Raw genomic sequence first — 17,609 nt, forward strand, 5'->3', positions numbered from 1 at the left:
GTGGCCACAAACACTCCACCATGAGGCAGAGGCAAGCAGCTATAAATGCTCATGGCTCTTATCTTGCAGCTTTCCATTGGAGGCATCATCATCCTCAAGGACACCAGTGAGGATATGGAGGAGCTGGTTGAACCTGTGGCAGCTCATGGTCCGAAGATTGAGGAAGAGGAGCAAGAACCTGAACCACCAGAGCCCTTTGAATACATTGATGATTAAGACCTGAGGTACAGAGTAGTGTGCAGAGTCACCTTTTTTAATCCCAGAGAATGAAAAGCCTCTTTGTACCAACTGAATCAGTTGCCAGCACTCAGCACTCTTGGTTTAGCTCTTTGACAGCTTCTGTGGCAGATTTAGAAACAAGCTCTGTCCTAATTTCAAGAGTTTGGCAGGTTAGAAGTCCACAAGTTCATTATTTTTGGTCAGGCCTGACCCAGTTGTACTGGATCTGCCCTCTAATCTGGCAGGTTTAACTGCTCTTGAGTAGAGCCTGGCTGGGCAGAGAGCAGTGCAGGGGTCACAGGGACTAGTCAGCTCCTGAAAGATGGTCCCAGAGGGGCAAATAGTTTACATAACAAAGCCATCATCTACTTGACCTCAGGGTGCCAGGATTTGTCAAAACAGAACTACTGTTCTGCTTCCTGGAGTTGCCTTTTCTTCCCAGCAGTTCTTAGCAGAATTTAAAGTCATGGGCTCTGTGATGCTCTCTGAGCCAAACATAATGCTAATAGTAGATATGTTTCAGGCAATAAATGGTGCAGTTCTCAGGTTTCTTGGTTAAAGTGCCTGAATGGATGTGCAAGTTTCTCACTGAGAGGCAGAAATCTACTTGCTTTATTTCCAAATATGGGCTGGCATGTCTCAGGGCTCCCAGGAGCAGAGATTATGCACTTGAATTGGTGGATGGGCAGGAAAACAAACTCCTTGCTAAAAACTATAAATGTTGTGTCAGTGACAGGCTTGGGGTGAGTGTGTGGGACAAACCACGAGAAGCCTTATTAAATGCATTTAATTTTCTGGTTTCTCTCTCTCCCTCCTCCAGGGTCATGTCATCTAAAGAAGACATTATGCTTGATATCAGAAAGAGAGGCATGAAGACCTTCCTATTGAGATCTGATGTTCAGTGCATGCAGCCCCAATCTGTGCTGAGCTGAAGCTGATAGTCCGTGTTTTATGGCTGAAGAACAGATATATGCTATTTAGTGTACTCTTTCACAAAACCTTGTTTTCAAATAAATATATTAAAAACTCTTGACATAAAACTTGCTTAAAACAAAAAAAAAAAAAAAAGAAGCTAACAACTTTTGCTCTCCCCAGATGTTAAAAACTGAACTCAAGTTGTGCATCCTTGTCCAGCAGAGCTTGATTAACTGCTCCTCTTGTACAATCATCAGGATCTGTGCACACCTCTGCACTTGTTGAGGCTGATCAAGGTCACAGGTGCAGCCCAGCCATAGCACTGATGCCACAGAGGGCAGGCCTCTGCTTGCCAGCAGCTGCACAGATGAGGTTTGCTTCCAGATTCCGTGATCTTCCCCCTTGCTTATCCTGGTATTCATGTGATGGTGTGGGGCTGACAAAAGGGCTCTGCATGTTAATGATGGGGAAATAGGGGCATGTTTCTCCTTGTTTCATAGAAACCCTTTTATTTTGTGAGTGTGCTTTCACCAAGTATGAGCAAAATGGCTGATATGAGCAGGTTACATTGTAGGCCTAGATGGAGTGGACCCAGACATGTAATTTGTCACACTCATGTGCATCATTAGCTAAGGGGGAATTTTAATCAGGGATATGGAATTAGGAGCAGTCAGAAGGAAGGAATGGTGCTCCACCATTCACTATCCAGCTGGCCCTTCACCTTTTGGGCTGTAACACTTCAAAGGGTGTCTCGGGAGAAAACCAGAGACTGCAGCCCTGGTCTGCTGCTTCACCCTGCAAATGCTGGGTGAAGCTCCATTGTTTGAAACAGCATATAAATGGAATGAGGTTTTTATTGTATCTGTGTGTGGGGAGAGTATTTTATCCATGTGAACATACCACCATCTCACATGCATTGGTAATAATGGAAGATAATTTTTGCGTGTAGTGCCTGGGAGCTTCTCCAGCAGATGGTTTATTTTGTTGAATGCTGCTACAGCTCATGGGATAGTCTGCCTTTGTTCTCTGCAAAGCTAAAGAATACTGAGCACAGATGTGGGACTGAAAGCCAGTTTTGAGTCCTAGGCTTCAGGCAGAAGTCCCTCAAGTTGAAATGTCTCAGGTTACTGGTTAGAGCTTGCAGTTCTCAGCATCATTCAGATCTGTTTTCCAATGGAGGATTGAGAACAGTAATAGAAAAGCATCCACTGTTTTAGTTTTCTCCCCCAGCTGCTGTTTTTTCCTCCTTTGACAGGAAGATGCTGGTCCGTGTCTCATGAGACTTGTGTGTAGCTCAGGCTGTTTCCTCACAGGACAGTGCTCAAAAGACTCCAGACAGAATGCTTTTGAGAGTTTGTGTTACAAAACATGTCCAGACTATAGAATGATCCCACACATGCAATTTATTTTTTTTTTTAATCTCTACATAATTCCTCAGTTTACTAATCAGACTGCTGAGGGTGCTGCTCTGTGGTCATGTGGTGCTTGAATGAGGTGCTGATCTTTGCTCAGTTTCCAGGGTACCACTTGGGAAATATGGAAATGGCCAACCTGTGAGTGTTGAAACAAAAGAGGCTTATACAGACCTAAGAGGATTCTAGACTCTAGGAAGAGTCTAGGAATGTTCTGGAGATACAACAGGAAACCTCCAGAAAGACTAGGAAAACATCAATTAAATGGCCAGGAAATGTCCAGAAATCTTCTGGAAAGGTGCTAGAAAACCCCTGAGAAGGCTCTGGAAACCTGTGGGATCCTGCCCCCGTGCTAAGGGTTCTGACCAGTTTCCCTCGGGCAGATGCAGCCAATAACAGCAGGACTGGCTCAAGGCTTTGAATAATGTCATTCGTTTCAGTGCCTCATTAGTGCTGAGGAAGTGCTGCTCTCCTGGGCCTGTCTGGGGATGCTGCGGAGGGACCCGCCCTGATTGTTTGTCAGGGGCTAATTGGACCTGAATACTCCTGACCTTGCCAGAGGGAGAGGCGGGGTGACGGGAAGCTTCTATCCCTCCTGACGAATGGGTTTCATCTCAATTAACCCTTGTGCAAATTAAATCACTTCTAAAGCATGCTGCTCTGACAGATCCCAGAGTCCCTCCAGGAGACCCTGGACATTTCCTTAGCCTCCCTTCGAAGAGATACTGCCCCAGCCTCTGGAACTGGCTTGACTTAGCCTCTGAAATCCTGTTCTGTGTGGGCAAACGTTCCAGCTGGCAGCAGCCCAGATACGAAGTTTTATTTTGAGCTCCATCTTCCAATTCCTGGCACTAGTGACACAGCTAAAGCTCTGGGTTTTGATTAAAAAGAATACCTGTGCAGGTGCCAGGTGAGCTGTCAGTGTCTCTGCCACTGGGGAATCTCTGCCACATATGGCAGAGAGGTGACTCAAGACTAATCCCGGACATCTATGCCCAGTGCACTTGGTCTGGTGGGCCCTGCTGCCTGACAGGGTTTGGCTAAGCAATGTGTATTTTTGGGGATTTTTCTTTGTGTTTGCAGAGCATGAACAGAAAATGGGAACAGGAGGGTTTACACAGTAAGGATCGAGGCGAAGCAGGTCCGGGGGAGCAGGGCAGAGTGACTGGGAGGACACCCTGGGCGTGCTGCCCACTGCCTTGGTGCAGGGTTGGCCAAGGGGAAGGACAGTGGTTTGGTGGCAATAGCATCCCTGGCCAAGGGTATAAATAGCTGCTCTGGTGACCCAGGGAAGAATGGCTGCACAGACAAGGTTAATTATCAGCAGAAATTATGGGGACATTGCTCCTCCCAAGATAACCTGTAAGGGATGAAGCAAGGAGCAAAATTTTTCCCCTTCAGAGTGAAGGAAAAAGGGCCTGAAATATTGGTGCAGTGTCTTTGTTCTCAGTTTTATGGTGGCTCTCCCATGTCATTGTTTTTTTCCATTCCATGTCAATGAGAACCAAGATAGATTAACTTTTTGTCTCCCCACCATGCCCTCCCAGAGGAGGGAGGGCTGCAGGGCTGGGCATAGTCTCTGTTTACTTTAACCTCACATCAAGCTCTTTTTTTATTCTTAGCTTAAGCATGAAATCTGGGGTTCAGGGGTGGACAAGAAGCAGCTGAAAATAATTTTCTGGAAACATCTACATTGGACAGAGATGTTCATGGGCTCCTTCACAGATGAAACCTGATGCTTGCTTCTCTTGCAGGCCTGGAGGTTTTGTAGTTTCCTCCTGAGTGGCTGGGCAGCTGACCATTGGTCTGTATTGGTGGCATTGGTCAGGTTTGATTAGTCTGTGTTGGTGGCAGCACCAAAGCTGTGCTGGTGTGATGAGGACAATGAGGCCCGCTGGGACTGGAGATGTTTCTCTTGATGAATCTCTCTGCCCTGCTGTTTCTGTGCACCCAGTTCCCAGACTATTTTGTTTGTTTTCTTTTTTCTCTAATGGAGCATCTCTAGCTCTTCCTTTCTCCCAGCCTCCTGCCATTTTTGGCTGGAATGCCTTGCTGTTACTGAAAACCAGCTCTCTCACACATTGGTATTTGCCTTGGTTGGGAGCTTAATGACCCATGTGTGAGGTGAGCACATGCCAGAGAGCCCAGCTGGGGCCCCTTTTGGGCTGGAGGCTCTGAGCTGATGTCATTCCCAACAGAGGCACCCCCAGCCTCAAAAAAGCAGTCCATCCCCCCTGGATGTCAGCTCTTTTCCTGTAGGGAATCTCTGAAGGGTGATCTCTGCTGGAAAAGTACCATCAGCTGTTTTGTTGGGATTAAGCAACAGAAAAAGTGCTGGAGGACTCCTTCCTTCCACACCAGGGTGGTGGCAGCAGCAAGAATGTTTTGCAGAGGTTGGAGAAAGCAGCATCTCCTCCAGGGAGCAGTTGAGACACATGGGGGGCTGACATGGAAGGGGAATAGGCTGAGCTCAGAATGCAGGTGCCTGGGAACCTCTTTCACTATTTGCAGTGCAGCTGAAAGGAGATTTTTGGGCATCCACCAGCCAGTCCCTCCTCCCTCTCTGCTCTGCATTGAGCAGGCCAAGAGGTTTCTGGATCTTAAGGAGAGCTGAGTTTACCCTGTACCTCCTTAATGCATCCCAGGACACAGAATCAAAGTCTCTGTTGTGCCTCTCCTGGTCAGGACTTGGACAGGAAATTACTGAAGAATGGTGTGATATAAATAACCTGACACAAGCTCACTGAATCCTCCTGGGCTGAGGCAGAGGAGAGCTGAAACCTGAGGCTCAGCAGAAACCAAACAAGACCCATCCCATGGAGACAAAGCAGCTTTATGGCAGCCTGATGCTGGGGAGAGCAGAGCGGTTTTGCAATCCCATTGCCTTGATTTTCTGAGCAGAGGGCCCTGGGGAAGTGTTGCTGTGTAATTCTGTGTGTGAGCCGCATCTCAGCTGCCTCAGCACAGGACATGGGTCCAAGAAAACCCCTCTGCCCTCCAGCCAGTCTGTGCTCCAACCCAACCAACAACAACACGTCATCGACTAAAATCTCAAATAACTTCCTATTTATTTATTGCCTCAAATCTCCTTCAAAGTATAAATTGAAAATCCAAACTAAAATATTTTTGGCAATTAAGAGCTGAAGTATGACACAGAAAATAACAGCATGTTTAAGTTTCGTAAAATTCTCCTCTCTTCCCTGCTTGCTTTTGTTTTTAATGCAACCATTTGGAAAGGCTACTGCAAGAAGAAATTTCTTGCAAAAATCTTCCACTTGGGCACAGAGAACAGCCTTCTCTTTTCAAATCAAGCAACAGGTTCTGATCCAGTATGGGATCTGCAGCTGGGAGAGCCAGTGGCCCAGGAATGCTCAACCCCTAGGCAGAGATGGCAGTGACACCTGCCCCAAGGAAAATCCAAACTGTGGAGCTGGGCTGATGCCCCAGGTGATGATGAATGTCTTTCTTTGGATACACAGGACAGTGGGGTCCCGCTTTTCAGGTTTGAGGCACAAGCATTGCATCTTCCTGATCTTAGCCCAGGTGCTGGCCAGCAGTGGATGTTCCCTTCCTTGGGCAGCACCTCCCTGAAAGTGTCCTTCCCTAAGAAGCTCAGGAGCATGACAAAAGGCATAGCAGCCTTGTCTGCTCACTGGAGGAGAAATTCTGCAAGAATGTGAGGAGAAGATGCACAAAAAAAAATACATCAAGCAAAGCCAAGATCCCACACAGCCCTTGCCACCATCCTGCCCAGGGCACAATGTCAGTTCTGGAGAAAGCCAGCTGGATGCACATCAGCCTGAAAAATGAGACTTTCTTTTGGCCATGGGCAGTGACTGATCATCACCAAAACAAAGCAGGTGAGAGGGAACACAGGGGAAAGTGCAGCCGGTCCACTTCAAAACCTTGAAGCCACTCTCTAAGGTGAGTCTTTCACTTCTTTGAAAAGTTAAAAGCACAGGTGACAAACAGGAGTTCACAGCCTCGTGGCATCCCTTTGTCTGGAGCAAGGATCCTGAAGGCTGCACTCAGTGGGGGTGAGAGGGCTACAAATGGCCAAGGGACCCAGTCCTTCCTCCCCCAGGGATGAGCCAAGTCCCTGATAGGCTGAAGCAGGGAAAACCTCAACATTAATAATAAAGTTTTGCTATTGCGGGATCTCTGAAAGAGTGTAGGGAACAGAAAGATGAAACCTCTGGTACAGAGATACTCCCTCTAAATACAGAATATATCCACTGTTTATGTTTTTAGATGTTTGGGGTGTATAAACGCTATGTTTTCTATATAGATATAAATTTGGTGTTTAGTATAGAAACTTCCAAACCCAGAAATCCCAGTTGCCAGCTCAGTCATCATCATCCTAACCACTTAACAGTGCTCAAAGCAACTCGAAAGCTAATTCGAATGCTAATTGTCATACATCCCGGGAGCAATGAGAACACAAACTAACTTAGAACAGAAATTTCCTGTTGCTTCCTAGGAATTCCCTGGTGCTCTCTATAAAATATCCATGGGCCTTCTAGAAATTTCAATGGGCTTTATGTGGATTTTAAGCAGGCTTTTTAGGAACTCAGAGTGGACTCTAGGCCATCACTGAAAATTTCTTTGTGCTTTCCTGGTATATCTTTGCTCTTTCTAGGCATTGCAGAGAGATTTGTAGGGCTTATGGGCTGGAATTCCAGGGTCCTTTCTGAACAGTTTGATGTGCTTCCTAGGAATTCCAGGTTAGGGTTTCCGCTTTAGACTCTTAAAGGAGCGAAGAGGGTGCTGTGCAGTGTCTGGTTGTGGGAGATGCAGAAGAATGGGTCCTTTTGGTGGAACACAAGACTAGGAACTGGGACCGAGGCCCTGGGCAGCACCTAACCCATCATACTATGTTGTCTTATAGCATAGAGTTAGTTTGCTGGAAATGTTAATGGGGAAACGTTCATTAGCACTGTTAATTAAAAAAGGGACAGAGACCCGCTAAGGGGTTTGGCCAATCCTTCCCTTTGCTTTGGTGGCGCTTCCATCAGGTAAGGTAAGGACAGCGCGGACCTGGCGCGGCTCATCCACCGCGCCAAGGCCGGAGCTGAGCCGCCTCCCGCCGTCCTCGCCCGGCATCTCTTTCAAACGAAACTTCCAGGCGGGAGGGCTTTTCCCGGCCCGGGCGGGGCATGACAGCCGCTGCCGGGGCCGCTCGTCCCGCCCGGCCCCGGCCCGGGCCCGCCCCGAGCCCCTCAGGCCGCTCCGCCCGCCGCGCGACAGGGGGCGCTGCCCGCGCGACCGCCGCGGGACCGCCGGGCCCGGCTGCCGATTGGCTGACAGCGGTCACGTGCGCGTGACGCGCGCGGGCGGGGCCGCGGTTGCCGGGGCGACACCGGCGGCGACTGAGGGGAGGGAGGGACAGGTGGGAATAGGGGACAAGAGGGATTGGGACAGGGGGGAATGGGGGACAGGGGGGAATGGGGGACAGGTGGGAATAGGGGCCAAGAGGGATTGGGACAGGGGGAATGGGGGACAGGGGGAATGGGGGACAGGGGGGAATAGGGGACAAGAGGGATGGGGACAGGGGGAATGGGGGACAGGTGGGAATAGGGGACAAGAGGGATTGGGACAGGGGGGAATGGGGGACAGGGGGAATGGGGGACAGGTGGGAATGGGGGACAGGGGGGAATGGGACAGGGGGGATTGGGACAGGGGGGAATGGGACAGGGGGGATTGGGACAGGGGGAATGGGGGACAGGGGGGAATGGGGGACAGGTGGGAATAGGGACAGGGGGAATGGGGGACAGGTGGGAATAGGGGCCAAGAGGGATTGGGACAGGGGGAATGGGGGACAGGGGGGAATGGGGGACAGGTGGGAATAGGGGACAAGAGGGATTGGGACAGGGGGAATGGGACAAGAGGGATTGGGACAGGGGGAATGGGGGACAGGGGGGAATAGGGGACAAGAGGGATTGGGACAGGGGGAATGGGGGACAGGTGGGCATGGGGGACAGGGAGGAATTGGACAGGTGGGATTGGGACACCTGGGGAGACATGGGAATGGGGCACGTGGGAATGGACGGGGGGATCGGGACACGTGGGAATGGGGGAGGGACGGGGAATGGGCAAGTGGGAGTTGGGGATAGGGGGAATGGGGCAGGGGGGAATTGAGGGAGAGGGGGAATTGGGGCGGGTGGGAATGTGGGAGGGGTGGGACTGGAGCAAGGGAGAATGTGGGGCAGGAGGGATGGGACAGGGAGGATGTGAGGCAGTGGGATGTGCTGCAGGTGAGAGTGGGGCAGGTAGAGCGTGGTTGCCTGTGGTATCTGTGTGTATGTCTGTGTCTGTCTGTCTGCCTGTGTCTTGTCATGCCCTCTGGAGATGCCGGGGCTGAAGGGCTGTGCTGTGTGAGCCCTGTGCTGTGCACCAACACCCCCTTCTTTGCCATTTTCCAGCTTTATCGGTGATGAGAAGTAGCAGCAGCCCTTAGGAATGGGTGATGTTTTAACATATGAAGCTGAATTACTTGGCCTAGTGAAAGAGGTTGGTTTTCTCTCCTTTTTTTTTTTTTTTTTTTTTTTTTTTTTTTTTTTTTTTTTTTAGTCATTCTTGCAAGGCAAGATTTCTCAGTGTTTGCATTCAGAGCCAGGCCTTGTAACTGAGGTCTGGATTCTGGAGTTATTTATCTGCATGAGTTTTTCTACACTCTGAAATTGTGCTGACTCCTGTCATGCTCTGTCAGTTCAAAAGGCTCAATGTCCATTAAATGCCAGCAGTAAATTTTCTTCTTGGTTGATTTAAATTACTGGCTAAACCAAGAAGCATTATTCTTTCAGAGATGGTGTACTCAGTTGTCTCTAGGATGCAGGAGAAAATTTAGAGACAGTATTTTCCTACCATGAGGTGTCAGTTCTTCGTTTATCACTTTGCAGTCTTTGCATTTGTAGATCATCCTGCAGAGAAACTTTGGCATTTCACGGGCCATTCATTGAAGCATTAATCACCTAAAAAAAGGATTGATCATTTACTGAAGCATTAATCATCTAACAAATGTTGTCCCTCTATGTTTTTATCTTGCAGTATTTGGATTTTGCCGGATTTAAAGAAACAGTGAAAGTATTTAAACAGGAATGTAAAATAAAAGGGAAGCCACTACCTAAACCAGCAGATCTTTCCTCAGAAGATTCATTGCCTGTTCAGGTAATGCATCATTTACACTTACTTTGAGTAATAATGAAAACAGAGGTCACTAACCACCCTGTGAGCTATTACAGTAGTGAATTGGCTGAACAGATTCTTGATTATTTAAAGAAATCCCCTGGCAGTTTTCTTCCAGTATAGAAACCTTCAAGTTTGGGGTTGGGGTTACTTTTTTTTTTAACAACTGCAGTCATTTTGAACTCAAGGCAGTAGTTTTGATTTACACTACTTTAAGTTTTTACTGATATGCTTGAAAATTTGGGCTTTGCTTCTTGTATTCATGGTTGATTCAGGCTCTCAAAGATGCTAAAGATACATGAAGAAAGAATATTTGGGTGGTCACTGAATGGTGGAGCATTTTTGAATAAAACTTTTGATTGGAAGTGTTCAGATGGAACTGGAATTCGTTCACTAACCTACTGCTGAGAACTGCCTGTTCTGTGCTTGGGTTTTCACTTGATGCATTTCCCTCTCACAGGAAGGAATGCTTACAGCATTTGAAGATGGTGATCAGAAAGTTTTCTTCCAGCTCTGGGAGGAGCATATTTTGTCTTCAGTCCATGACAGTGATCCAGTTGCTCAGAACCTGGAGTTCTATCTCCACATCTACTTTGCCACCTTCCTCTTGAAACAAAATATGGGAAAACCTGTAAGTTTAATTCACAATTCGAACCTCAGATTGCTGCTGTTTGTTCTACTTCATTTATTTGTCTCTGGATGAGAATGGGGTATTTTCTATGAATCATTCCAAGAATATGTATCCAGTTTTGGCCACAGTCTGCATTTAGTTCAGCCAGATCCTTTGTATTGTTATCCCAAAGTTCCTGAAGTATTTCAACTTGGAAAATACCAAAATAACAATACTTTCACACTTGTAATTGTAGGTCATAGCAGATTCTTAAAACATTTATTTGCTCAGAGTTTGAACTGAAGCTGTGAGTTGAAATATGATAATTTCTGATTAAATGGGAAAGCTCAGTTTTGACCAGCTCAATATATCATGCTGAGAAATAAAAATTCCAAGATGTTATAAAACAAAATCTCTATTACATGGGGCTTTTATGATGAAGAGACATTAAGTAGTCTGGACTCAGCCACATTAGCCAGGACTTAATAGCTCCTGGCCTTCTCCTGTCAGCTACTACAAGAGTATTTGGATGCCTGCAGTCTGTTTTCCAGCCTCTACGGAGCTTTTGTTCTGTTCTGGGTGCCAGCTCCAGTTCCCACTGCACTTACCACTGAAATAAAGCATGTCTAAAGTATGTGTATGTGTTTTCTCTCTGCCCTGAGTGTAGCAATGGTATTTTTCTTTAAAAATCTAGCCTAAAGTGAACAGGAATAATTTACATTCAAAAAGCAGTTGTCTGTCTCTTCTTTCTTTGGACCTGGATGAGAGTAACAACAGCATTGGTTTACATTTTCTTTTATGTTTGGTGAAAACATACAATATCTTCTCTAGTTAAATAAGTACTGGTTCTTAGATAAGAAATACTCTGGAATTTCAAACTTGGTTAATATACTTGTGTCTCGTCTTTTATTTGCCAGCTTTACAGTTCATTCAGAATGGTAGTTTTCTAAATTAAATCTGCTGCTTTATTTCTTAGGACAAAGCTGAACTTGATGAAAGGATTGCTTATTTCAAGGCATACTTGGAAACAAAAGGAGCTGCACTGAGCCAGACTACAGAGTTTCTTCCCTTCTATGCTTTGCCATTTGTTCCAAACCCCATGGTACATCCTTCATTTAAAGAACTTTTCCAGGTAAGTATCTGTGTTGCAGAGATGGTTTTGTGGTGACTTACACTGAGCACTCTGCACAACATGTGGGTGGATGGTTAGGATATGACTTCCAGAGCTGTGGTTTGATGTTCCAAAGTATTGCTGGCAATACCTGTGGGGAAGGTACAACCACCGTTTCACCTGCTGGTGGCTTGCTCCTGCACTGCAAAACTGCACCTCAGCTTCTGTGTTGTGCTGGAAATGTCTGGTTGTGTGCCTGCACTAGGACTGGATCAAGGAATTGCTTTCTTACCTGTGAATGTGTGTGTAAACAGCTGCCATGTACACATATCTGCACTAATTTGTTTGTAAAGCATGTGTAGTATTTTTTAGAGTTATTTGCTCTGAATGCTTCCCTGGCCATGTGGACAGTTGTGCTGGCCTGGCTGAGCAGCTGTGGGCAGCCACTCTGGTGCAAGGAGATGTTTTCAGCCTGCATTGTTGCTATTCTGCTTTTGATACCAAATCAAAGCTTCAGTGATATTTGCCTTAGGGCTGACTTCAGATGTACCAGTTGATGAGGAGCTCCAGTTTAACACCAAAAAAAGGCATATCCTGCCATTTTCCTTTGGGACTAGCAAAAAATAATGAGATAGACTGGTTGACCTCAAAGATGGACTATGACTACTCTTTTTTAATTATACTTAGCATCATTTTTTTAATGTGTTATCTGAGATCCACAGGTTTATTCTGAGTAACCCAGTGTCCAAGCTTAGTGCACACTCAGTCATATTTTCTTGTGGGAATTGTTCAACTCATTCCATGTTAGTGTTGAAACACAGATTGTTTTATGTTTGAGAAAGAGCAGCAGTGAGTCACTAGTTTACAAAGCAGAGTTCTTATGGCATACATTTTTCTCAGGCATCTGATGCTTTATATAGCTGGAGTTCCTGTCAGTTTGTGTAATGCATCTTGGAAAATCATTTGCCCTCCTCTCTGTAGGAGACAAGGTTCCTTTGGTAACATACAGCCTGCTGTGGTACACCACTGTCTGGATACTGAGTTGGTAAATGCAACAAGTCAATTCTGTACACTCTCCAGTATGGTGAAATAAGGGCAAATCTGAGCTGAGAGAACAGCTTGCTATATATATGTATACAGCAGTAAATTTAGGGAGCTCCTGGTACTTGTTGGAAGCAGAGCTTTTTTTCATTGGCTGGCTTTTTCTCAGGCAGAAACCAACTTCACTGAAGGCTTGAAATACAAGACATGAGTGTTTGGTGGATTCCTAGTTGTAGTTTGACTTTTTTCCTTAACTGTTATTTTCTTGTGTGTATGAGACACTATGTCAAGCAGAGGACAGCATTCCAGTTAATGCTCTTGGTCTGTTCTGCTGGTCTATTTTTCCTGCATTGGCCGGTTTTCTCCAAATCCTTATTTTAGAAACATTATACCCACCAGTGTCATGTCATGATGCTTGCAGTAGTTATGGACAAAACTTGTAATTCCCAGATCTTTTTAGGAGCAAAAGATGAAAACTGAGCAGTGCAAAATTACAAATTTTGTGTGCTATTTAATACATGTGAAAATAATTTTTTATCCTTTTCTTAAGTTGCCTGTCTTTTAAAGGTGCTTTTACTTTCAGGGCAGGTGTTATGTGTATAAACAAACTATCAAACCATGTGACAGTTTTGTACTTTAAATAAAGATACACTGTGTTTCTAGAACTCTTATCTAGAAATAATACTGAACTCCCCTCTGACTTCTGTATGCTTTCATGGGGAGTGAGCAAACACATTCATGTCAGTAACAGTGAAGGGAAAACCTTTTAAATCCAGTGCTGGCTGCCTTGTTTGCTAGTGGGAAGTTGTTGTGGTCCAAGTAGTACTTTCTGCAGAGTGAACATATTTGGTGAACAACTGTCACTATTTGTTTTTCTTTTCAAGGATTCTTGGACACTGGATTTAAGGACAAGATTAGAAACGTTCCTGTCTCTGGCTCTCAAAGCCAGACAGACTCCTCGGCTTCTCACTATATTTGTATCCTTCTAAGAAAACACTTTGCAGATAATTAGAAATCCTGTAAAGAGGCAGTATAATTTATTGCAAGAGTGTGCTGCTAAGATTTATTGCAGAATTGCAGTAATATGGCAGTTTGGTGTTTTTTATGACAGGAAACAGTGTTTATATTCCACATTCAAAAATAAACTTTTGAAAAAGTCATATAAAGACCATGTACAGATCCATATGAACCTACATGCTTATCATGTGAGCATTCTTAGTTTACATGTGTAAATACAGGATACCCAAAGACACCAACCTGACCTGACTTCTTTCTTAGCATTTCTAAAGCTGTTAGTCTTTTCAATTAGCCATTTCAGGGACTAGCTGAGAGTTTTCCAGGGCTTTTAAGGGTTCTAGAAATTATTTGGTCACTGATAGGTCAGTGAAAGATCTCAGATCCCTAGGCAACATTGTGAGTTGTGCACTTGCGAGGTTTTTATGTATTTATTGTTAATTTATGTATTCTGTAGAGCATGAGGCACTTGCTGTTGGCTGGGATAGCAGGAATATCTGGCTTGCTTGAGGTTCTCATTCTGAGTCTCTGGAACAAACAATGAAAATATGCACATTTTCCTGATCTGCTTTTACTCATGCAGCAGGAGAGTGGACAGTGCAACAAAGGTAAGTACTGGACTGTGGTAAGGATGTTCTGTAAAATTGTCAGGGGCTGTGAAAGTACTGGGAGGTTTACCTGCAGGGGTGGGGAAGGCAATGATGCATAGCAGAAAGTCCATGGAAATCCAGACCCCAGCTTTGGTGATAGCTATGGATAGCTTTTCAAGCTCAGTAAGGTTCAAGCAGTCAATAAGTATCAATAAGTATGACTAGAAATGGGAAAGGGCCTAGCAGTGGGATTTGTATTAAACATCTATTCTGTTTTGAAACATGGTAAAAACAAATGGAGAACTCCATACAAAGTGCATACCAGCTTTCCTTTTCTAGTTCTGATGAAAGTAAGTTGCCTCAGATGCCTTTCCCTTGCTTCCAGGTTTTATGTCTCATTCAGTTGTTCTGATGACTGTTTGATGATCTTAGACAAAGTTGATTTTTGTTCCTATTTACTCATTTTGCTTAAATAGTACCTCCTAAAATAGTGCATATTAGTATATCCTGCATAAGAATGTGTTCATTTAAGTGTGACTGGCTGATGTGTTGCGTTTTGAGGTAAGCTGTTTCTACACACTTTCATATGTGTGTGTGAGTTGTGGCCCTTTAGAAATAATAATTTCAGCACAGAATCCTGTTAGATGATGGTAACACTTGAAACATGTGCCTTTTAAAAATCGGTTCAATAAATAGAACTTAGGTTTCCAATTACCCTTCATTGACTTTTTTCACTTGATTTTCTGCATACACTTTCTAGTTAGGGATTTATAGCTGACCAGTTGGATTCTTAAAATTATTCTTCCTCTTGAGTTATTTTATCTGTAGGCTTATCACGAGGATTTACTTTTTGTAGATTGAATTAGGCAGAAGGTTAGATATTTTTCCAGAGTGAGTTCTATGTGTTTTCTTTGTTATTTTATGCTTTGTGTTGTTGCATTAGACTTTCACTGAATAATAGAAATGTCTCTTGGATTTTTATTTTCCAGGAGTTACACTTTTTCCTTGTGGAGGACTTTCCTGAAGGCAATAACCCCATGCTCTTATTAAAAAGAAATAACTACGCAATTGTACCTGATTTATTTGGGGGCTAATTAGTTTTAATTTGGGCAGGTTCTGTGCTTTGTGCAGGGACTGTCATGGAATTCAATTCATGCAGGTCAGCCTGAATTTGCAGATTTGTTATGTGCCTTGGAGGTTGAGTCAATTTGGATTTTTCATAAAGGTTACTTGAGGACTGTCTCATATGAAGGTTATTGATCCAAGAGGTTATTTTTGCAGTATCCTGCTCACGTCACATGGGATCCACAGCATTTACTCGCTGCTGGAGAATATTTACTTGTATCAGTGAAGGGGAAATGCAAAGGAAATTTATAGGCAACACATGAATGAAGAGCAGTATGGCAGAGTCCTGAAAACAGCCTTTTGAAAATACTTGCCAGTCATCAGTCTGACATGCTGAAGTACTTCAAGTTTGGGTAGGGTGGAGCTTTTGAGGGTGTCCTGGAGTGTTCAGTGTGTTTACCTTGCCTGATTTACCTGCTACAGTCTGGCTTCTTACCCATTTGCTGAAACATTTCGGTTCCTGTATGATTTCCAAAGCTATTTCTGTGGCAGTTGTGCTTAATTTACAGTTCTCCCATGTTTCCAGTTTGGCTGGAAAGGAAAAAATTGCAGAGTGGCTGGCATCTTGCACAGAGAGCTTCAGACCTTCTTTGTGTCATCTCTGCTAACAGGAACTGAGGGAACGAAGTATTTGGAAGTGTGTTCAGCTGTTGTTCCCTTTACTGCTTCCTTACAAATCTGTGGATGAGTTCACAGCCATTCTTCCACTGTTTTGGGGAGGGGGAGAGTGGTGGAATGTGTCAGGCTCCTGCACTAGAGAAGGTGGAGTGTGACCTCCCTGTCTGTGAAGATTTGCTAAACTCTAAATGACTATTTATGTGGGAAAATGTCAGTTTAAAGTATGGGTTGTAATTTTTAAGCAAGAAGGAGACTCCTGCTTCTCCTGAGAGTAAGATTCAGTGTCCAACAGCAGCTTCTGAGACCTGCAGCTCCTCTGCTCAGAGCTCTGTTACACTGCAGGAACTCAGCTGGCTGGAGTCAGTGCTTCTGGACAGGTATGTGAAGGTGGGCTGAGATTAGAAAGAAAGAGACAGAGCAAGCACAAGTTTATGAAGCATGTTTCAGGTGCAGGTGAGCTGTGAAGGAATCTCTCACTTAGAGAGAAAAGGTTGTCATGGAATTAAGTGCATATGTGTAACTCTTTGGCTGCTTTGTAGGCACTAGAGTTAGAAGATTTGACAATTACACACATGAGAGAACAGGCAAGAATTCAGGTAGAAACATGGAGTAGTTAGATGATACCCAGTGCCAGCATCTTCATTTGGCAGAGCCACAAGCTTTACTGTATCTTGTGTCTTCCTACACCAGGAGGTTAGTTTTCTGTGCTGTACTTTTCCCTCTTTTCATCGACATATGAATAATGTTTCTGGTAGGTGTTTGGTCCAGAGCTTTTTTTTCCTCCTCAATAAGCTTCTCATATGTACAAAGCGTTTGCCAGTGCTGGGAGTTGTGTCTGGAAAAGAGAAGCCACAGTGTTACTCTGATTCCTGTAATGGTGCAGTTTGATCAGTACTGCAAGGTGACATAATTGTCAACTGAAATGCCTCTGAAAGGTACCATTTCCTTTTATCAAATCTGGACTGGGATAGTAATGATTTAACATTTTAAACGAGAAATTGAATACTAATTTTTACCTGGGCTGGTAGCTCCCTGATTTGTCTAAATGAATGCTGTTATAGGGATATGGCAGGAATGCAATGAGGGAATGGGGCAGCACAGGACCAGCTCTTCCAGCAGCTGTCTGAACTTGGAACAGCTGCTTGCCAGTGATGAGAGCTTCCTGCTCTTTCAGCAGAAGCTGTCATGAAAGACTTTTCCCTTTTCAGTAAAATTACTTGGGTATGAGAAGATAGATGCCAAGACTTTGTGATTCCTTCCTGACACCCTTTTCTCAGTTTATTATTGATAACCCCTGCATTTAACAGCCAAGAGGTAAAATTGGACCCAGTTTCTGAATTTCCAAGACTAGTGTTCATGAGCTGTATTGAGTTTTGGTTATGTAGTTTTTTCCTGCTGACAGCAGTTGGAAGACATATTTTCATCACTGGAAATTTTACCCACTGAGCTCTGAGAAGTAAGCAAACTCTGAGAAGGTTTATGCTTTGTGATTTGGTGCTTCCAATTTTCCGCTGAGTGAAAGTCATGCTCTAGATACGTCCACTGGAAATTTATTAATTGAATGTGTTATGTCACAGTTAAATAAAAATATATTCCCTTTTTCTCATCTAGGCAACAGAATAAAGTGCTGGAGGAGCTGGTTTTCTGCAGTGGTTGCTCTCAGTATCTTTTTTTAGTTTAGAAAAATGTTTTTGTTTTGAAACTGTATCAGATTAAAGCTGTGGTAGCAGTTTAACAAAAATGGCTTTGAAATATAAACAATATCAAAT

General features: G+C 44.5%; 2 protein-coding genes across 14 annotated transcripts in view; both read left to right on the top strand.

Moving 5' to 3' along the window:
• PSMD1 (proteasome 26S subunit, non-ATPase 1) overlaps positions 1–1,259 on the top strand; it is a 63,480-nt gene extending 62,221 nt beyond the window's left edge. Inside the window, exons 24-25 of the mRNA XM_021544442.4 lie at positions 70–224; positions 1,040–1,259. Coding sequence (XP_021400117.3) covers positions 70–216 — 147 coding nt within the window. The 3' untranslated portion in view covers positions 217–224; positions 1,040–1,259. The remainder of the gene's footprint in view (positions 1–69; positions 225–1,039) is intronic.
• Positions 1,260–7,887: 6,628 nt separating this feature from the next.
• The window catches only part of ARMC9 (armadillo repeat containing 9), a 57,176-nt gene continuing 47,454 nt past the window's right edge, over positions 7,888–17,609 (top strand). For 9 of the 13 annotated variants that reach the window (XM_077785695.2, XM_077785696.2, XM_077785698.2 and 6 more), the window contains exons 1-7: positions 7,888–7,935; positions 8,969–9,056; positions 9,594–9,713; positions 10,192–10,362; positions 11,318–11,473; positions 13,378–13,470; positions 14,091–14,115. In XM_077785695.2, the coding sequence (XP_077641821.2) occupies positions 9,006–9,056; positions 9,594–9,713; positions 10,192–10,362; positions 11,318–11,473; positions 13,378–13,470; positions 14,091–14,115 (616 nt within the window). In that variant the 5' untranslated portion in view covers positions 7,888–7,935; positions 8,969–9,005. Of the gene's footprint in view, positions 7,936–8,667; positions 8,801–8,968; positions 9,057–9,593; positions 9,714–10,191; positions 10,363–11,317; positions 11,474–13,377; positions 13,471–14,090; positions 14,116–17,609 lie in introns of those variants that run through there. The other 4 variants (XM_085587889.1, XM_085587890.1, XM_085587892.1 and 1 more) reach the window with 2 other exon arrangements.

Source organism: Lonchura striata, chromosome 9 (genome assembly GCF_050655825.1).
Source record: "Lonchura striata isolate lonStrDom1 chromosome 9, ASM5065582v1, whole genome shotgun sequence".
In the NCBI taxonomy this organism is placed as follows: Eukaryota; Metazoa; Chordata; class Aves; order Passeriformes; family Estrildidae; genus Lonchura; species Lonchura striata.